The sequence below is a fragment of the Sapajus apella genome, unplaced genomic scaffold (genome assembly GCF_009761245.1).
Source record: "Sapajus apella isolate SASKATOON/1434 unplaced genomic scaffold, GSC_monkey_1.0 scaffold28, whole genome shotgun sequence".
NCBI classification, from domain to species: domain Eukaryota; kingdom Metazoa; phylum Chordata; class Mammalia; order Primates; family Cebidae; genus Sapajus; species Sapajus apella.
The window spans coordinates 10,243,317-10,266,467 of record NW_022436968.1 but is presented as its reverse complement, the minus strand read 5'-3'; the positions used below and the strand labels follow the sequence as shown (position 1 = coordinate 10,266,467).

Sequence of the window (23,151 nt, the reverse complement as noted above, 5' to 3'; positions counted from 1 at the left end):
TTTTCTGTGTTAGAAAACTGTGCAATCATACTTTATCCATTGATATGATGGAATCTACCTAGGCTAAAAGTCCTGTGTTGGTTCCATGTCATTGCTTTTTCCAATGTCCAGAGAAGCGATCACTGAAGTCTCATATAATCTTCATTATATTATTCAAACTACCATTCTCATATTTTTGTATACCTGTTACTCAATACTTTAAGAAGTACTTTAAAAGACAAAGAAAAATGTAAACCTAACCTAACTGCCACAACTCCAAAGCACCAACATAGCACTATAAACAAATTTCTATAGACATCTATGTATATGTGCATGCAATTTAAATAACTGATGTCATGCTACATGTATAAATGCCAATAAATAAATGTACATTATTATTTTAATAGCTGCAAAGTATTTTGTTACATTAGAGTATTATATCATTACATTAAAATAAAGTTTTGGGGGATTTATATGCAATTTAAAAATCTGGACTCCTGTGCAATGTTACACACTCTCAGATTTTAAAAATATTATTAATTCAACATGTATTTCCTAAAGTAAAATATAAATTCACAGGTGAAAAATTACATTTCTTTATCAATAGGATACCCGTTGCTGACTTATAGCTGTTTCATAGTACAAAGAAACTATAAATAGGTTGTCCTCTCCTTCAAGAAAACCATAGCATAAAATAATTTTGGCAGTACAAAAAGAAAAAAGTGCATTGTCCAGAATTCAACATACAGTTTAAAAAGTGTTCAGTACCCTCATTACCCTGAGTAATGAATTCATGGTGTAAGAATATGTAGAATAAATTTATCTTAACAGAATGTTTAATACATATAAATAATGCTGTAGAAAAAAATGGAATGAAAACTTTGTTCTGCAAAGGTTGAAGAATTTTGAGTATTTTTTAATTTTTAAATAATTAACATTTATTAGCTCTTGATAAAATCTTTTTTAAAAGTGGCCTGACATGAGTTGTTTGTTTTAAAAGAAATAGAATAAGGAACCATAACCAACCCCTCTAACTTGGATTGAGGTGTTAATTAACTTAGTATCTAAGTCTGCCTGCCTGCACAATTGCTAATTCATCCTAATGAGAAATTTTAAATTATTGGAATAGACTCTTTAGATAAACCCATTGAAAGCTACTTCTCTAAGGTATGAATGGAGCTTAGTTATATGACTAACAAGAGTCAATGAGACTCGAGGTTGACGTTATGGCTCACATGTAATCCCAGCACTTTGGGAGTCCAAGGCAGGAGGATTACTTGAGGTCAGGAGTTCAAGATCAGCCTGTCCAGCATGGCGAAACTCCATCCCCACGAAAAAATACAAAAATTAACTGGATGTTGTAGCACTCACCTGTGATTCCAGGTACTCAGGAAGCTGAGGAGCAAGAATCGCTTGAACCCAGGAGGATACAGTGAGAGTGAGCCGAGACGATGCCACTGCACTGCAGCTTGGGCGATAGAGTGAGACGCTGTCTCAAAAAAAAAAAAAAAAGTCAACGAGACTTAAATATTAGCTATTTTTTTTTGCTATTTTCTGCATAAATCAGTTTTAAATCAAACTTTTTGTTTCCAGTGTTCAAGAAATAAAGTGTTAAAAGCTGAATTGAAATTGATATTCTAAATTAGACATGTCATTTGTAATTAATTAATGTGTCATATGCTGTGTGCTAAGTCTTTCAGTATCATGGAAAGATTATTTCTTTTAGTAAAAAGAAAACAAAACAGAAATCTTTACTGACACCATTATTTACGTATGGCAAAAAAACCAGCAACCAATTCCCCCCTTCCAACACACACACACCAGCTAACAAAAGTAAAGGAGAATTTATTTCTCTCACCCATCTCTTATTCAGCTTAAGAATTAAATTAAATTGTTTAATAAGAATTAAATGATTATTCTCAACTTCCTTAACTTCCTTCTTTAACCGCTCTACTCTTCTCTGACCTTGTGTCTACTCAAATGTAGACCCTAGGTATCTACTTTTTGCTTTACCCCTGAAACACCACCATTTATCGACCATGTTCCAATTGAACTTTATATAACATTAGGAGAAATTGAGAAGTTTTGCCATAATGCTGCAAGTGAACAACTGAAAATTCAATGAGTTTTTCTGACTCACAAGGTTTTCAGCTATCTTTGCCTTATGATTTTCTCTCTGTACATGTTTTCCCTTTGAACTCTATTATTCAGTTATCTGGGTATAATTCTTCACTATCTTTCACATTTTTGCCATTTATCCCTGTATGTTTTCTTTACACAAGCCCTAGAAATGTGAAATCTCTCCATTTCTTCAGGAAAAGCAATTCATTCCTGATTTTTTTCTCATCCTAACTCACTCCAACAATTACTAGAAAAGGAATAGTGTGGAAGATCATTCTACTTTCACCACAGATAGGCTATCAAAATATCTTCTAACTAAATATTATTATTACTAAATAGAAATTCAAAACCATCTTTTAAAATGATATTTGAATACTACATTTTGATTAGAGTTTAATTACAGCTACATCTTGTAAATATTTTAAACCCCACAGTGTTTCCATTATTTAATTAATGCCACTGTGATTGTAGCATGATGCATTATATTCATGAATGGATTTTTAACAATTTATAATGACTAGGAAAACAGCATCACTAATCAACTCCCTAAGCTTAGTTTAGCTTTATTGTAGCATTTGCATAGCCTTATATAAATGTTACTGTTTAATATATCAGCTTCTTAAATACACTGGCTGACCAGCGATAATACATTTAAATTAAAAGATAGGATTAAGTGTTTTGTACTATCATATGCTTAAATTTTAATTAAATTTACATTTTAAAAAGATATTTTATTCTTAAATTTTTTATTTATATTTTTCAGATATATCTTTTTGCTGTGTCAATTTTTTTAGGGGACTATTTACTCTCCTTGAGAGCAATGTCAGGCAGAGACAGAGGGTTAGAAGATAGCTCAGCAAGAGCCAACTAAATGTCAAACTTCTCCATTAAGTGGTATAACATCCCAGGCAAATTATCTTTACCCTTCTTGTCTTGTTTTCATCAGATGTAAAATGGGGATAATAATATTTTTCTGAGGGTTAATATTGTCAAAACTGAGATAATTTGAATGTAGTGCTCTTTTGTAGATTCAATAAATATTAATGTCCTTTGCTTCCTCACTGTATCTTCGCCATCCAATTTTTAGTTGTAAATTTTTCAAGTTAAAATGCTTCTTTTTCAAAATATCCCTTTTCTTTTGGATAACTGAAACGTGATTATTTTCAAATGGGCTTTCCCTGCTGTGCTAACAATGTATCAAGTGCACAGACTATCACTCCCATTTGGAGTTCAAGACAAAGCAGAATTAACCACAGGGTCAGAGCCTGCTGGCACTAATGGGAGGGACAGCATGTCTCTATATATTGTTCAACTTATTATGGAAGCTATGGTTGCATGATGATCTTTCAAAGCATCTGGGGAACCCCTGTGATGTGACACCTACAGTGTCATGCTTGCTTTTTGAGAAAATATTTTCTAAAAATGCACAAAGCTAAAAGTTTAGAGAACTGTTATTTTACCTTATTTTGTCCTCAGCAAGACAGTTTCCTTTTGTAGCTAGGAATTTGTTTTTTTTTTTTTTTTAAAAAAAAGGAAATTTATGACTTTAGGAAATAGTAGAAATAGTATAAAATTAATTTGGAATTCATCTTTTTTTAAATCTGCATTTGTCTTATATAGAAATCCTTAAGGTGCTTTTATGTCCTCTTTTTATGTTACTATTTTTAGTGATATATCCTTTAAGAAATATGCAAAACTTCCTAGATTTCCTTTTTCCCAAACATAATATTAGAAAATATACAAATTTCTTATCCAATCCCAAAAATTCCATAAAACCATCTTGGTCACCAAGTGGTCCTTGTTGAATTGAGTCATTCTAGTCAGTTACTAGATGAGGTTTGACTAGCTCCTTTAAAAGGGATAAAATAGCTTTATTGAATGGGCACAATATGCTCTAAGGTATTTTAGTTTTAAAATGTTTATGTCCTTTCAATTCCATTTTTATTTAATAATACAATAATGGTTCTAAACTTTTTAGTTTGTCTTATGCTATGTTTAAAATATATAACAATGAAAATGAATAAGAGGCGACTTATAGAAAAGCATTATAATTGCATGAAATTAGATTTGATTAAAGTTAGAAAATATTAAATAATTCGCATATAAGCTCTGGGAACCTTTAGTCTTGATTAAAAAAAAAAAAAAAGAAAAAGAAAGAAAGAAAGGAAAAAGAAAAAAAAATACCTCAATATCAGTTCCATAGATTTAACAGAGTAGTCATTCTGGGATCATCTCCAAGTTGTATGTATAGTTTGTAGATAAGAAGGATAATTCAGGCAGTGAGCACCATAATGGTAGAGATGTAATTGCTTTATGAAAACTTTGTTTCTACTAAGGGATCCTCCCAGAGTCCACAGATTCTGGTAAGCTCATGTTTTATCCTTTATTTAAAACTCCTGCTTTGAGTTTAGTTCAGTCGGTGTAGCTGATGCTCTTGGTTTCACATTCATACTCACCAGCAGTTATCGTGTCCATGTATACAGTCCTGGCCTCCAGCTGCCATCACCTGAACTCTTTTCCTGGGAACTTTCTTTGAGCACAAGAGACCACTCCAGCCTTGAGCATGAAAAACCTAAAATTGATCTAGGTGCAAATGCCCACTGCAAACTGCCGTCAACCTTTAAAGGGATTTATTGAATAATTTACTTAACTCCTTTGCCTTGTAGATCCTAAAACACTGAAATTTGTGTTCACCATGAAGTTCCAGAATTTATAACATAGACAAGCTTTTTCTGCCATCTCTAGTAATGGTAACATAGTCTTTAATGGCTTTCATCTTTTTAGTTTTAACCTACGTGATTGTGTATATTTAAAGTGGTTTGTTGTAGACACAAATAGTCTGGCTTTTTTTTACTCACTCTGACGCTTGTCTTTTAATTGGTATCATTAGACCCTTCACTTTTAAAGTGACTATTGGTATAGTTGGAGTAATATCTATCATGTTTTGTATTTGCTGTATTCTTCATTTCTCTCCTCCCCTTTTTTCCTACCTTCTCTAGTTTTAATTGAGCAATTAAATGATTCAATTTTATCTCCCCCCTCAGGGTATCAATTATACTTCTTAATAATTTTTAGTGATTGATTTAGAGTTTACAGCGTACATTTTTACTATTCTAAGCCCACAATCATACAACACTATCATAGTTCACATGTAGTCCAGGTTACCTTCCAAGAGAGCATTCCTAATTATTTGCCTGTTTCTTCTTAAATTGCTGTGATTCATTTCACTTATACGTATAGTATAATCACCCACTTCATTTTCAGTATTATTGCGTAAAACAGTTAACTTTTGGATCAGTTAAGATGCTAAAAATATAAAATATACTGCTTAACCTTCACTGATTCCTTCTATGACACTTCCTACATCATTTTCTTCCTGAAGACCTTCTTTTAATATTTTTTGTAGGGCACACTTGTTGGTGATAAATTTTGGCACCTTTTGCTTGTATGAGAAAGTCTATTTCTGTTTCACTTTTGAGAAATAATTTCTCTGGTGATAGAATTCCAGGTTGTTGTTTTTTCTTTCAATATTTCATTTTATTCTCTTCTTTCTGGCATGGTTTCTGAGGAGAAGTGTGTTGTAATTCTTATCTTTGCTTCTCCATAGGTAACACATTTTCTTCCTTTTAAAAAATACAAATTCAAGATTTTTCTCTTTGATTTTTCTGCTGTCTGATTCTGATATGCTTATCTGTTTGTTGCTATTGTGTCCTCATTTATTTAGTTTGGTTTTCTCTAAGCTTCCTGGATCTGTGGTTTCATACCTGCTACTAACTTGGGGAAGTCCTCAGACAATAGACAATATTATTTCAATTTTTTCTTCTGCTCCACTTCTGTCTCTCCAACTTTTGGTATTGTTTTTTTTTTTTTTTTGTTTGTTTTTTTTTGAGATGGAGTTTCGCTCTTGTTACCCAGGCTGGAGTGCAATGGCACGATCTCGGCTCACCGCAACCTCCACCTCCTGGGTTCAGGCAATTCTCCTGCCTCAGCCTCCTGAGTAGCTGGGATTACAGGCACGTGCCACCATGCCCAGCTAATTTTTGTATTTTTAGTAGAGACGGGGTTTCACCATGTTGACCAGGACGGTCTTGATCTCTTGACCTTGTGATCCACCCGCCTCGGCCTCTCAAAGTGCTGGGATTACAGGCATGAGCCACTGCGCCAGGCCCAACTTTTGGTATTCTTAATACACATATATTACACCCTTGGATATCATTTCAACTTCTCAGGTGTTCTATTCTGCTTATTTGCTTCTTTCCTTCCTTTTTTTCCCAGATTCTATTGGCACATGGTTAACCAATAAGCCTATTGAAGATGTTTTTCATTTCAGTTAAAGTATATTTAATTTCTAATATTTTCTTTTATTTTTTCTTGGGTTTCTATCTCTGTTTATATAACTTGTGTATTCTTGCATGTTGTCTAATTTTTCCTTTAGAAAACTTAACATGTTAATCATAGTTATTTTAAATTTCCTCTTTGATAATTCCAACATTTTTGTAGTGTCTGAGATTTGTTATAATGTTTAATTTTTCTCTTCAGACTGTTTTTTCCTTAACTGTTAGTGTGCTTTTTGTTAAAGGCTGGAAATGTGTCAGGCAGTAGGAACTGAGATAAATAGATCTTCAGTCTTTGGTAAAGATTAAATATTAGCCTTTTAATGTCTTTATGTCTCAGTGCTCTGACTGTCCTAATTGTTTCTTCTGTGATACAGATTTTTTTTCTCCCTCAGGCCTTTATTCCATTTTTTGGCCGCAGAGTTTCCTTTCAGTTTTCTTGAAGCCTTGAGTTCTGCTGACAATGTTGCCATCATTTCCTCAATTCCAGTGAGTCAGAAAGGTTATGGGGTCTGGACTGCAAATAAATTCCTTCCCCTGGATGAAACAAAGTAATTGAATTGAGCTATGGAAAACCCTTATCTCTTGGAACCAGGACTTTATTAATAGAGAAGGCTATTGGCTTATTTCACAATAGTTATTGCTCCCATTCACTTGCGAAGGACATAAGAGGCTCTTTCCCAGATCATCATCATGAAAATGTGGTAAGGCACGAGCAAGGAATGCCCATAAAAGTGTTTGGGATGTCCCTTTAAGATCGCAGCCAACCAGAGTTTCTATATATAACACATTGGACCACAGTCAGCCTACAGCAGTGCATCAAAGTTAACATTTAAGAGTTCCTACAAGTTCATGGCTCCAGCAGCTTCCGCTCCAGATAAACACTTCTTAGTTTATATATCTCTCTGAATGTGATTGCTTCTCTGGATTTTATGATGGTATTTTACCCCATGACCTCTGTTCTCTGATAATACTAAGAAAAATAACTGATTTTCAGGTTTCATAGTTGTTTTTTTTTTTTTTTTTTTTTTTTTTTTAATTAGGACAGATGTAGGGACTCTCAAGCTTCGTACATGTCGGAGCTGAAACTAGAGGTCTTTTTCAGCTTCCTACTCTCTCTCACTTTGCACTCTTCTACCAGTGTTTCCTGAAATCTCAAAGCACTCATGTGGTTAAAATAAATCACTTAAGGTCCTCGTCTCAGTGTGTATTTCTGAGCAAATTCAAGATAGGACCACCAGTGAGAATTTACTAGGTAAACCATCCTGCCTTACCCAAAACTATTGTTAAAACTAAGATATTAACACATATACAGCAGATCATTATGTCTTTTTTCCACCTTACAGAGAAAATGGTCAATTCCTATAAATGTAAGAGATTTCTAATTTGAAATAAGTACCCTAAATTACTATCACTTAGAGTCTACAGTGAGATTCTTTGCTGAATCTACTTATATAAAATTTTATATTAAAAATATATGCATGCATTTTATATATATGCACTAGAATACAACACACTATAGCTAATATTCAGTTTTGGAAAACCTGATATACATTTTCTTGTTTGCCTTAAAAGATTAAATTCCCCCCACGGTCCTGATTATGCAGAGAATGCAAGGTGATGTTAAATTTCTGTCAGCAATTAAAATATACTGTTCTTCAGATTTTTCCTAACATAAAGGGTACTAATCTATGTTGGTGTTCTAATGCCTTGTCCAATTGTACTAATTACTAGTTTAAATTACCCAGAGAGTCTCGTAAGTACTGGTAACAGGCTACATCTTCCATTAGACTCCAGTGATGAAAAATAAAACTGATGCCCCCAGTGAGGCATTGTCTTGATGATGATAAATATAGACAAGTAGAATGGCCAAACCTGTACTGTGACAGCTGAGGCTTAGGGGAACTATCCTTTTTGTACCTGAACAGATTCTAAGGTTATAGACCATGCTGTTGGTCCAATAGTTTTTATCAGCTAAATAATCACAGAAGAGAAATAGTTAAAGCCTATGACTGTAACTCTTGCTTTAAAACTAATTCTTAAAGAAATAACACTTTTCAGAAACAACTTTACTTGCTCCAGTTCTCAGAAATATGAACATTAAGGTATCTTTCTTTTTTACTGTTGGGTTGTACTTAATTTAGCTCACCAGAGGAGTCCATAGAGATATGATATTCAATATAGAGACTTTTTAGTATTCGGTCTCTGCCTTTACCTTTGATGATAGTGTAGATGAGTTTGCATTTCTGTAGAATCTTTTCAAAAGACCTTACATTTAAATGCATGTTTTTAGTAAAATCCTGTTCAGTATACCTGTGACTTTTGATAAAATTGTGACTTTCTACCCAATTGTTATTTGTTCCTTTTATATTCTTCAAAATCATCTTATGATCCATTCTTCAGCCTTTGTGATAATAGAACCTGACCTTTTGGAGCAGAATGACATTTATAATGAGACAATAGCAAAGCTTTTTATCACCCAGAAACAGTTGCCCGATTGCCAAATAGGGAAAAGATTTAAATGAGATAAAAACTAACATTGTTACTGCAGAGATGTATTTCTACACACAACACTTCAGATATCATACATGTGGGGTTTTTTTCCTCACACTAATTAATCCTCCAAATCTCCGGACACCGACTGGGTTAATGGCATACTCCACAGGTTAAGGTACGAGTCCCATAAGACTGCTCCCATTTTCAATGTCAGTCTCAAGTCAAAGCCATCTGTACTTCTGACCACTGGCTCTAAATTTGGGGTTTCTAAGACCCCCTCCTCAGGTTTGCTAATTATCAAAAATGACTCAAAGAACTCAAGAAAACAGTTTATTCACTATTATTAGTTCATTGCAAAGGGTAAAACTCAGTAACAGCCAGATCGGAGAGATGCATAGGGCACAGTACGGGGAAGGGTGGTGGAGCTTGCTTGTCCTCTGTGGGTGCATTACCGTCCCAGCACTGCTGTTTTCCATAGTTTAGGGGTTTTTTATGAAGGTTTCAATGTGTGGACATTAATGATAATGTCATTAGCCGTTGATGATTGACAATCTTCAGCCCTTCTCTTCCCCTTAGAGGCTGGGGAGTGAGATTGAAAGATCCAACCTTCTAATCATGGCTTGGTCTTTCTAGTGACCAATTCCCATCCTGAATCTAATTAGGAGCACCCAGCCACCAATCATCTCATTAGCATAAAAAAGCACTCATCACCGTGGGAGAATCAAAGTATTTTTAGCAGCTCTGTGCCAGAAACAAGGGACAAAGACCAAATACGTATTTCTTACATCACAATATGATAACTACTTTCTCCACATGCTTATTTTTGTACTCCGTCTCTCCCTTATTGTTAATACAGTCATGAGTCTCCAGTGCCCAAAGGTACTCTATCACTGTTTCTTCAACGATTAAAAAGTATTTCTCTTCTAGAAAAATGATAAGGGAAGTTGAACAAATGGCATTTTAAGTGAGATGTGCAAGAAGTGAACAAGCTTGTTATGCAAACGTCTGTTATAAGAATTTCTAGGAACAATAAATAACAAGTCCAAGTGCTAAAGTGGGCAATAGTTATGAAAGCTTCAGAAACTTTAAGGGAATCCAGGTGGTTAAATGAGGTAGAGAGCATGATATAAAATGACACAGCTGTAGCCAGGAACAACGTAGCATAGGACCTGAGGTCAATATAAGGGTATTTATGCTAATAATTGTGAGGAATTATTGGGACATTTTTAACTGTGGAATAATAACTATATATCCTATATATAGTAAACATAACTTCTCAGCAAGATATTCAGAGAAAATAACAGAAACCTTACATTTTTAGTCCAGTGTTTATTGAAAGTAAAGCCCAGGACAAAGGTGTGTGTGTAGATAATGTATTTGAGAAGTGATCCCAGAAAGCAGAAATGGAGTTCCAGAAAAGTAGAAAAGGTAAGAAAGGACAAAAAATACATTGCCGTATTGTTTGCCACTATTACAATTAACTAATGTTTCATCTCACTGTGACCCTCTTTAAAATCTTAGAAATGTATCTTCAAAATGCCTGCCTGGGAAGTAATAGAGAAAATAATTTACATTTGAACTCTCACCATCCACAGTGTTCAAGAGCAGACCCATGTGGTATCAATTTCTTAGAAATCAGGGTTGTTCATTTGTCAGTATGGAGTGGGATATTGTTAGCTCCCATACCATGAGTTATAGAGGCTCTTGGACAGGAAGTGAAAGATATTTCAACATAGGCTGAGGCATAATGTAGTTAGAAAGGTGCCAAAAGCAAACTTTGGAGAAAGGACAGTCTCTTAAGCAATTGCTGCTGGGAAAAATGGATATCTATATGGAAGAATGGAACTAGACTGCTAATACTGCAGAAGAATAGAACTAGGCTACTAATAAATATATGAAAAAATGCTCAATGTCACTAATCATCAGAGAAATGTAAATCAAAACAGGCAATAATGAACATTGGCAAGTATGTAGAGAAAGGGAAATCCTCACACGCTATTGGTAGGAATCTAAGTTGGTACAGCCACTATGGAGAACAGTATGGAAGTGCCTTATAAAGCCAAAAATAGAAATACCATACGATTTAGCAATCCCAGTGCTAGGAAATTAGTATTTGAGGAGATATCTGCATTCCTATGTTTATTGCATCACTATTCACAATAGCAAATATTTGGAATCAACTTACATGTTCATCAATAATGAATGGATAAAGACCATGTGGTACATACACACAATGGAATATTATTCAGCCACAAAAATAAATGAAATTCTGTTGTTTAAGACATCATGGATGGAACTGGAGGTCATAATGACATTAAATTAAAACAATTAAACTGATGGGGATAGAGAATAGAAAGATGGTTACCAGCAGCTAGGAAAGGTAGTAGGGAGCAAGGGTAAAAAGTGAGGATGGTTAATAGGTGCAAAAATAGATAGAATGAAAAAGATCTAATATTTGATAGCACAACAGGATGGCTACAGTAGGCAATAATTTACTGTATGTTTTAAGATAACTAAAAAAGCAGAATTGGAATGTTTGTAACACAAAGAAATGATGAATGCTTGAGGTAATGGATACCCCAATGACCCTGATGTTAGCATTACACATTATATGCTTGTATCAAAACATCATATGTACCCATAATAATTAAAACTTAATTTTAAAATGCAATCAAGTAGTACTGCATGAAGCTGCTGGAACCTGGCGAGTCAGTCAGTTAAGCAATGAGAGGAATAAAATATATGTACTGTTGCATAGAAAGTATAGATTATGGATTTCCAAATGAATTTATTTTGTCTGGAAATTCTTCCAGAAGAGAACAATTTTCTCCTCTCTCTCTTGATTAATCTTTTTCTTATAACCAGAATTTGGCAGACTGTTTTTTTATTTTTATTTTTGCTGTTGTTGTTTGTTTGTGTTTTTACTTTCTCTCTCATGAATTTATAATGAAATTATAAATGAAATTTATACTATATATAAATCATAAAGATGCTTTTATCATTGAAGGAGCAATAGAAAATAGAGATTGATTTTCCAGAGCATTTTAAATGTTAATTACATACAAAGGGTATTTTTCAACATTTAAGATAATTATATATTAACAGTTTCCTATTTATATCTTTGCAATTTTAACTAATTTAAATAGGATATTTCTAGCAGAAATGCAAGAATGTATGTGATTACAACTACTATTTATCAATAGTAATTTGTACATTAGCTTGGTGTTCCTGAAATGACTGGGTACCACACTCCCAACCATGAGCAGTTATTTTAAAAGTATGAATCTAGTACTTCTAATTTCTGTTCTGTTTGCTTTTTACACATTTTCTTTTCAAAGGTCTATGTTTAATTGGCAGCTTCTTATGTATTTACCAAGAATAATATGTTGTTTCGAAATATGTATGTATTGTAGAATGTCCCAATCAAACTAATTAATATATGCATTATCTCATATACTTTTAATTTGTTTGTGGAGAGAGCACTTAAAATCTACCCTCTTAGAAGTTTTTGAGAATGCAATACATTGTTATTAAGTTTAGTCACCACATTGTGAAATAGATCTCTTGAACTTATTCTTCCTAACTGAAATTTTGTATTATGTGACTAATATTTCCCCAAACCCTTAACCCCCACCCCTATCCACTGGGAACCGCCATTCTTTTTCTGCTTCTGAGTTCAATGTTTTTAATCATTGGATTCTGCAGCTATGATGGGAACTTGCTTAGTGCCAGGGTGGACTTGGAGGCCCTGTCTGTGGGTATCAGCCTGGAGCCTGATGTCATAGGCACTGGCACGGGAATGGCTGGGCCTGGATCCTGTATCTACAGGGGGTTGCCTGGGGTTGATTTTGTAGGTGTTGACCTGATAACTAGGGCTTCAGCAGACTTTTAGTGGGGGCAGGTCTAAAGCCTGGGGCCACGGCCAAGCTCAGTGCTGAGGCACTCAGGAGCCTGAGCCTCTGGGGTTGGCTGGAGGGTAGGGGCAATCCAGAGCCTGAGGCTGCTGTGGCCAGCCTTGTGCTAGATGAGGTCCAGAGCCTGGGGCTACTGAGGTCAATCCAGTGATGGGGCCGACTAGAGATCAAGTCTGGTGCTCAGGCCTGGAGCCTAGGGCTGCAGATCTGACCTGGTGCTAGGGCAGATCTAGAGGCTCGGTCCACAGGTGCTGGCTTGGAATCTGGGGATGTGGGGCCCTGCCCAGCATTAGTTTTCTTGAGACGGGCCTGGTGTTGGGATCTGAAACAAAGTCCTGTGTTCACATCCCTCTCCTTCCCCATGTGGAAAATATCTCTCTCCATGGTTTGCTGCTTGGGGTTGATAGAAGGGTGACATGGGTAATGTAATACTATCTTTCCTACATTCTTCAATGTGTCGTTTCTTGTTTCTGTACTATATGCAGGAACTATAATCTCTCATCTGGTTTCCTTAGCTCTTGTGAAGGTATTCTTGTGTGTGAATAGTTGTTCAAATTGATGTTTCTGCAGTAGATAAGCACTAGAGTCCTATTTTCCATCATCTTGCTGGCATTGACCTTCTTTCCTCTGTACTCATTTTCAAGACAAAAAGGGCAGTGCTAATGTTATTTATTTGTTATTTGTTGAGGGTCTGCTAATGCTGGGCTCTGTTAAAAGCTCTGGAAATACAGCAATAAACAAAACCTGTACAAATTCTTTCCTTGAAGGAGCTCACACTTGTCAGGAAAGGTTACTTATATATACCCAATTAAGAATATCTTAGGAAAGAGACCATATGCTATGATAAAGCTACTATGAATTGTATCATATTGGAAAATAATGTTGCTCTCTTCAAGCTTCTATTTTGGTGCTATTCATATTTTAGTATCAGGGGGATGGATTGTCCTTGGGGTGTGGGTAAACCATTAACTTCTCTACCTCACTTTACTTTCTACAAAATATATTGTACTGCCTAGTTGCTGCGGTCACCAATTAAGATTTGTGATTTTATAATTTGGAGTTATATGCGTACTGCTTTCCTAAAGTCAAGGATTCAACCTTTACTGTTTTTATATATACATAAAATGTGCTGAGTTAGAATGACCTGACTAGTTGCAGAAAGAGTGTCTTTCTTTTTCACTTTCTGCCTTTACTCTCAGTGACACAGTACAGAAGCTGTGTTCATAGTTCAACATAGAATGGCTCTTCCTGAAAAAGGGTGAATCTTTTGGATTGCATATATAAGAACAGCAGTGCCCCTTTTTCATCTCACTCAAATGTATCTCTTACTTTCTGCGGTGGGATGTCTGTATTTAATAAGTGTTTTCTAATCTCAGTCAGTGACTGTTTCAACATTAACCACAATAAAAGAGAAGGGTCATTGAACATGGCAGCCTAATTAGGACTGATTTTCTCTACATACATGTTTTTAAATGTATGATCAATAACAATACATATGACTCATTTCCCTTAAGATACACATACAACAATGAAGTCCTTTTTACACCGCTAATGTTTTTTAGAACACAGCCTTGATTCCTTAATTGCACTTAACATCAACTTGAAAGTCTGGTTCAAATATGTTTGTAACTGTGCTATCACTTGCAAACTTAACTTCAGTCATGCTGTATTTCTTTTAATATCTTAGAGGAGGTTAGATATAGAAAGCAACAAAAAACAAAATTATATCAAAACGTTAACAATAAAAATAATATTATAAGTCTTGTCATAGTTTTGTAACTTTTCTATAGTTATTAGCCTGTTTTAAAATGTGAAGTATAATTTAATTTTTTTTTCTAAAAAGTAAATTGTAATGAGAAATAAAATGAAGAGATGGGGAACTGCAGAATAAAAGAGACTATGAAGCATAGAAATGATCATTTATGGGCCTTAGTGGAATTTTGTTTTTAACAACCTATTTTGAAATATTAGCAAAATAGAGAATTTGTACACAGTGACTGGGATATTTGATGACAATAAAAACTATTTGTGGTTTCTTTACTGTTTTTGTTTCTGTCTGATACTGCTTTTGTGACTTTGTTTTTTAAAAGTTCCTCTAGTCTAGAGATATATACTGAAATATTTATTTATAAAATGATATAAAGCTGGGAATGTATTTAAAAATTATTTGGGTAAGATGAAAGGGTATGAGATGGGATAGGATGTGATAAATCAAGATTGATCCTGAGTTTATAGTTGTTGAAGCTGATTAGTGGATACATAGGCATTATAATACTAGTCTTTCTTTTTTTATGTGCTTAAAAGTTTAGAAATAAGTATGGACTGAACATTTACTCATTATATCCTGGAGCTACTTAACTTTCTTGTGCTTCATTATTTCCATCTGTAAAGTAAGGACGTGAAAATAATCAAAATTAAATAAGTTAATACATCCAAATTTTTCATCAGTGACTGACCCTGAATAAGCACTAAATAAATGTTACCTATAGTTACTTTTAAATTACTGTTTTTATCTTCAAATCTAGGCTGAGGCTAATATTTTTGAAGCATGTGATTTGACCAAGAATTCTGTTCCACTAAAACCTCTCACTTTTGTAGACTGAGTAAACAGAAAACAATTATTGCTTCTCTAGAGGAATCTCAATCTTATTAAAAAAAAAACTTTAAAATATAATAAGAACTAATCAAATATTTATCGAGAAGAAGTAGCTTTACTATAATTATAATGAATGGGGAAAATCAACTAGTTTACCATGAAATTTCTGTTAGTTTAACATTGTTCAGAGAGCTAATTCAGCTTTAATTCCAAAATTATTTCCATTTCTTATGTTGATTAGAATGTTATATCTACCTCAAACACTTTGACCATGAAATCTTATTACTTAATTTTTGTTTCCTTTAAATTGGCTGATCCATAAAGTATTATTTTGAAGATTTTACTGAAAATTCAGTAAGCAGTTTAGATCTATATTACTTACTTTAACCTTTTTAAACTAAGTGTTTTTAACATATTGGAAGCAATCAATTAATATAAATAGGAATAATTCACAAATTTGCTGAGAAATGCTACATTATTTGTTGAAACTGATGGAATTTTGTGATTTATCATTGTCTTAGTTCATTTGTGTTCTAAAAGAATACTTGAAGCTGAGTAATTTATATAGAAAATAGATTTACTTGACTCGGTTCTGCAGGTTGTACAAAAAGTATGGTGCTGTCATCTGCATCTGGTGAGGGTCTCAGGCTGCTTCCACTCATGATGGAAGAAGGGCAGCCTGTGGGTGCAGAGATCACATGGTACAAAGGCAGCAAGAGAAAGCTATGGGAAGATGCTAGCCTCTTTTTAACAATCAGCTCTCAGTAAAGTTAATATGGTAAGAACTTGCTCACCTCCATCCTCCATGGAGGGTATTAATCTATTCATGAAGGATCCACCCTTGTCACCCAAATACCTCCCATTAGTCCCTACCTCCAGCCTTGGGGATAACATTTTAACATAAGATTTGGAAGGGGAAAGTATCTAAACTATAGCAGTCACCTTTGTTGTGCAGTTGATAAAACTAACAAAACATAACAATAGATCATTGTCTTTAAAATGAGAAAGTAAGCTCTGTATTATGAAAAATGTATTCATTGATTACTACAAAGCATGCATCCCAAATCATGTTGAACTTTATTATATGTGATGTATGCACAAATATACAGTGAAACAGCATATGTAAAGTATTAGTAATATATTAAATTACTTTTGAACCACTTTTCAGTATTGTAGAAGCGATTTAAACAAATGGCTTTAATTATCGACTATGAATCCTTTCCAGTTTGTGTATTTAGGGAGGATAAGTGCCATTGCCATATAGAAAACTACAACATTTTATCTCTAAATTCCAGTGCCAAACATGTGTTTTATAGTAGTGTATAAGAGATTTGAATATATAGTTGTTATGAATTTTTTCTTTTTTTTTTTTTTTTTTTTTTGCGACAGAGTCTTGCTCTGTCGCCCAAGCTGGAGTGCAGTGGCACGATCTCAGCTCACTGCAATCTCCACCTCCTGGATTCAAGCAATTTTCCTGCCTCAGCCTCCTGAGTAGCTGGGATTGTAGGGCCTACCACCACACCCTGCTAATTTTTGTATTTTTAGTACAGATGGGGGTTCCCTATTTTGGCCAGGCTGGTCTTGAACTCCTGACCTCAAGTGATCCACCCTCCTCAACCTCCCAAAGTGCTGGGACTGCAGGCATGAGTCACTGCACCAAGCCTAGTTATTTTGAATTTTAAAGGAGTTGTATATAAGAGAATCCAGAAGTTAGAAATATATTTTACAGTGAGAACTGAAGTTTAGATCATCTTCACATCATGAATAATGTTTACACGTTGAAACATTGTCCAATCCTGTGAGAATTGGCAACATTGAACACAGTCTACATCTAGTGAGGGCTTCAGGTTGCTTCCACTTATAGGAGAAGAGGAAGGGGAACCAGCAAGTTCAGAGATCACATGTGGCCAGAGGAAGCAAGAGAGAGCTTCAATTTTGCCATTATATGTGACGTGTACTTAATTGACATTTAAGTAAGCATGAAATAGCAAGTAACTTAAAAGCCACAGTCAAACATTTGGCCATTTTATGCGTTGTAAACAAAAGCTAATGATGACTGGCTAATGTTCATCTTCTCAGGGGTCTGGTTATATCACTGTCTTTATTTACCGTGAATATGGTGAAAACAATCTGCTTATGCAGTTTAATCCTTTTCAGTTGAGGTAAAGAACTCAATTAACTTGCAGAATAGTGTTTTAATTTCAAATAAAGAGAGATTATTTTAATGTTCATTCCAAATCGATATGGGTCAGGTTAAAAAAAGTCAGGTTAAATGTCTAGTTGGAATGGATAATAAGTTACTATATAGATAAGGAAAAAACAAATACAAAGCTTGAATATTTGTGCACAAATATAGACCTTTTCAAACAGAACACATTTTAAATGTTCAGAATAAAAGAGTTTTATGTTAGCTGAGTCGTTGCCAGAGATCCACAGTTGAATCAAGTTAGCTATGTGACTTTCATTTTTAATGCTAACCTAGCATAGGAACTGGTTCAATCAAGGACTTCTGCTTATTTCTATAGTTTGCTTTTCTCCTCCACATTTGTGCTATTTTTCTGTTATTTATCTTCGCTGCTTCTGTTTGTCTTCTAATTTTTAAGTCATAATTTATTCTAACTTGGTTTTCTAGTATTTACTTTATTTTTCTCTTTGCTGTATTCTGTTTTGTAAATCTAATTATTGTACTATAGTTGAGAACTGTTAGAACAAAGTAAACACAGGGGAGAGCTAATTGTATCCTTCCTTGAAATTTTATTTTTCAGGACTATGCTGAGAAGGAAAATACCATAGCAAAAGCTCTGGAAGATCTGAGGGCCAATTTTTACTGTGAACTCTGTGACAAGCAGTACTACAAGCATCAGGAGTTTGACAATCACATTAATTCATATGACCATGCCCACAAGCAGGTAAGAAAGAGACATGCAAAAATTCTGGCATTTCTGTACTTGTGCAATATTTTTAATTTTGTAGACTATCAAAATATGATATGATATTCTTATTTTATTTAATTTGCTTTACAGTTTTGAAATATGTCATTTAGGGATGAAAATTTGATGACTTATAGCAAAATCCTTTTTTTCTTATTTCAAAAATGTAAAGCACCAATAGCAAAGTCTGAAATAAATAATCTACATAAAGAAATACCATTCAATTGCCCTTAATGAGTAACAGTGTTTTGAAAACAATATTCTACAAGTGATGATCCTCTTATTGTCCTCAAATGTATTGTTTTAATATTTAAATCAACAATTTATGCATTATATAATATATAATTGCATGTTATTTATAAATAAAATATAAATATATTCAAATTCAAATTTAATTTAATATAGTTTTTCACAGAAAGCATTTTGGATTTAAACTACTATGAAAACATGTAGAAAAAAAAGATTTGGTGTGCTACAAATGGTTCTAGGTTATTGATTGAGTACTTAATATATTTATGATTTTGTTTGTTTTAACATTTTCTTGTTACTCTCAGTTGTAAATCCTAGATTAATTTTACTATCAATTGTAAATACAAGATTTTTCAATACTCTATGTAAATGAGTTTAAGACAGTGATAATGTTATAAATGTAATTAATACAAATTTCACTTTCTAATATTTCTTGTATTTACCAATTCAATTTCATTCATTGTTTTACTAACGATACAATATACAGTATTAGCATTAATTTATAAATATTTTCTATTTTAGCCATCACCCTCAAATACCATGCAGAGTATCCATTTTGGTGTTAATTTAAAAGTACATTTTTAAGCATTTGAACCTGCACTAACTTTCTGTTATGTTAGAGTTATTTATTATGAGAAAGAAAAGTAGAGAAAGTGACCATAGTAAATGGTAATGAACCAATTGTGTGTACTTTCTTTTGCTGCCAATCTTTGCAATCTTTTATACCAACTATACTGTGCTTGGAGAGGATGGTGTAGGGAAGAATTTACCCTTCAATTGCCTATCTCACTAATTAATCCATTCTTAGCTTAATGATCTTTTCTTGCTTTTCTTTCCCCTGGCAGTAGATCTGATGGCCCACTGGTTAAGGGAAAGGTTTTGATAAAAATATTCCTTTTCTTACATAAAAATACATACAGATAAATATATCATTGCTTGATTTGAACATGAACATTCATTAGGAAATAGTATTATTTTGTGATAATGTTACTGCATTCATTTTATCAAATAATTCTGAAATGCTGTTTCTGAATAGGTTGAGTCTGAGAAAGTTATTCCTCTGATTTTCCTATGTATCTAAAAGCCTGAGTATGTTATTACACATGTTCTTCATTGTGTAAAGTAGGTATTTGGAAATGCGTGGGTGTGTGTGTGTTTATATGTGTGTTTTAAGAATATCTATTATCTTTTCCAAAGGAATGCTTCGTTTAGCCATATGGTTGTCTTGAAGATAAAGCTTAAAAGTTAGCCCAAGGGCCTTTTCAGTGTCTTATTCTTAATGAACTTAGTGTACTATATATATTCTATGCAAAGAAGTTAAAGATAAATTGGGCTGGATCTGGCTTGCTATTTTGGTGTTCTAGAGGTTCATGTTTGACAGTGCTCGGGGTGACCAAATCCTAAAAATAGCTACTCTATCAAAATACTTATAAACTTTGGTAGATAGTACAGTTCTAATTGATTAATTCAACATGATATGATGTTCCAATAACTAAAAATATTAAAATCTATATAATCTTTTATGCCTTCCTCATAGGATAATAGCGCCTCTTTGAGTGTGTCTTCCTAGAGAATGCTCTCCTATTTCTGAGCAAAAACATCATCGCTATGACCAGAAATCTATACTTCTACCACATGACTCTAACACATTGGGCACTTTGAATGAAGTAGAAGGGGAAACAGATTGGAGGTAGACAATTCAGATTTTTCTCTTTTGAGAACTTGAAATTGGGATGGGATTGAAATGAAAACATGCCTACTGTCTGAAAATGTCTGTACCTGACACTTAAATATGTAGGATTTGTTTAGTGGTGAAGTCCATTAAAAAGCCAGGAAGGCTGGTTTGCATAAAAAGAGAACAAAACAAATATACAAGAGAATGAGTTATACGTGACCCTGTGACAACTGAAAGAGAGTATGGAAATAGCAATTTTGATTTCTAATGGCCTTCAGATTCCTAAAAGCCGTCTTTCACACAACGTTTATGCAGAGTCTATCCTTGAGTTTTGAGTGATATTTCAGCTAACTCCTAATAAATGTACTTAAGGCAAAGCAAATAAGCAAACAAAACCAAAACCCTAGCTTAATGCTTATTAATACTTGCAGTGAAAAAAGTATCTCTTCATAAAATATTAAGCTATCCAAAGATCAAAGCAATCTTTTTGGTTTCCCATAGAAAACACCTTTACAAGAAATAGGTACAGGTTGAGTATACCTAATCTGGAAAACTGAAATCCATAATGCTCTAAAGTTTGAAACTCTTTGTACAACGACATGATGCTCAAAGGTAGTGCTCATTTGGACATTTCATATTTTGGACTTTAGGATGTGAGATGCACAGCTGGGTACTATAATGCTGATATCTCAGAATCTGAAAAACTAATTCTGAAATCTAAAATACTTCTGGCTCTAGCATTTCAGATAAGGGACACTCAACTTATATACTCAAAATCCATATTACCAGCACTTAAATGTCATATGGGTACTTACATGGAATTGAACACTTCTTGAATGGAATTAGAAAAAGGCAAAGTGTCCATACATCTGATGCATTCATTCCCTACAGAGATATGATTCCAAATGCTGATAGGTGAATGGAGAAAGGGAGGAGAATTTATTAATGGAATGAGTCCTAACCCTGTCTCTTACCAACCATATAACCTTGGGTTAAATAATCAAAGACCCAAAGAATTCAACTGTCTATTGTTAGGAAAATTAAATGAGAGAATGCACATTAATATGCATTGGAGAGTACATGGAAAATAGTAAAAGTACAGTACGCAATACGTTTTTATTATTATTACTTACTAAAATTTCTCCTAGAATGTTTGGGACACTGACAATTACCCCTTCAGGCCATCCTTTATTTAGGCTTCCCAGTGAGGATCTATTTTTGCTTCATGTATGCTAATAAAGTCCAAAGCACATCCGGGTAATCTTGAGCTAAGAGCTGTTGTGAGTGCCTCATGTATCTTCGCAAATCTGTTATGACAGAATATGTGCTGCTTTGAACTCTAAACTTCAAAGGAAATTCAGTTTCCTTTCATCCATATTATTTTTGCATAACTTTAAAATTTCTCAAACACTTACCACTAAGACTTGCTAACAGAAGGTTAAAAAGAAAAAGAAGTACAGGGGTACTATGATATGATTACAATAGCTCACAAATTACAGTATCTTTCTTTGAATTTTTTTTTAACTTTGTAACTCAAAAGATGTTGGATTGTAACCCTTTTAGGACAGGGACTCTTTTTTACTTGTCCTTATCTTCCCGGTATCTAGTGAAGTGTCTTGCACAATTTAGACACACAATTAATGCTGCTCATATAAATACATGTAAAAAGGCTATAGTCAAAATTCATTTTGAGATATTGTATTTTATATTCTTCGGCATAAAGCAAAATGTAATGCTTTCATTTTTAAGGTTACAGACCTATGTAATTAATCTCTTTTTGGAAAATGGAAAATGATGAATACAAAACTCAGGATAGTGGTTACTTCAAGGGGTGACATAGGCTTATTGGATACCATAGGAGATGTTACTATGTGATATATATTCCAATTCTTAAACTGGATAATGGCATCAGTTATTCAATTTAGTATATATTTTTTTCTATAATCGTATACGTCAAACATTACATAATTCATTAAACAAGGAAATATCATGAAAAAAGGTCAATATTGTGATCTTAAAATCTCTGAAACTATCTTATCGAAGATAAAGAATGAGAGAATGCACATTAATATGCATCGGAGAATTAGAATTCATGCTATTGTTACCTCTTCCCTGTGCCATTCAAATCTTTCACCATTTCTTTATATATATATATATATATATATATATATATATATATATATATATAATATAGAGACACAATTACTGCTGCTCATATAAATAAATGTAAAAAGGCTAGAGTCAAAATTCATTTTCAGATTTTGTAATAAGACATAATTTTATGGTCAGTAAGAGCTTTAGAAAATAAAATAATGTATTTATGGGTTTACACATAGATGAAACTATTTGTAAGGAGAATATTACATATGAAGATGGTGTGACTGTTATAAGATGAATGAGTTATTTGAACATTTATAAACATCCATCCTTCATAAGAGTAATGCTACTGATGATAATAGTAACAACAATTTACATATAATATGTGCACTCTACAAAATCCTTCGTATGCATAAAACCATTTAATCTTGATATAGTTTAGATTTACATTGTTTTCTATGTAAAAATATAATTTAAGAGCAAATAATACTTCCAGGAATGCCTTAGAACTTTCACTTTCATCAGCAGAGCCTACAAGATACTCTGAAGGACTCTTCTACTACAAAATAAGTAGATCTTCCACAATACAAATTTTTAATTCAATTGCTGAATTGCTAGAAAGGATGATATCTCCCAAGAGCCCCCACTACCAGCACCACCCTGAGAGGCTGAGTATGAATTTACTGTCTAAAACCTGGGCTTACAGTAACAATCACCTATAAAGAGTGAAATTGAATGAAGAGTAAATACCACTGTGAGC

At 33.7% G+C, this 23,151-nt stretch overlaps 1 protein-coding gene across 1 annotated transcript in view; it reads left to right on the top strand.

Annotated features, from left to right (window-relative positions):
- ZNF804A (zinc finger protein 804A) overlaps positions 1–23,151 on the top strand; it is a 315,878-nt gene that overhangs the window by 231,512 nt on the left and 61,215 nt on the right. Inside the window, exon 2 of the mRNA XM_032292734.1 lies at positions 18,206–18,349. Within this exon, the coding sequence (XP_032148625.1) occupies positions 18,206–18,349 (144 nt within the window). The remainder of the gene's footprint in view (positions 1–18,205; positions 18,350–23,151) is intronic.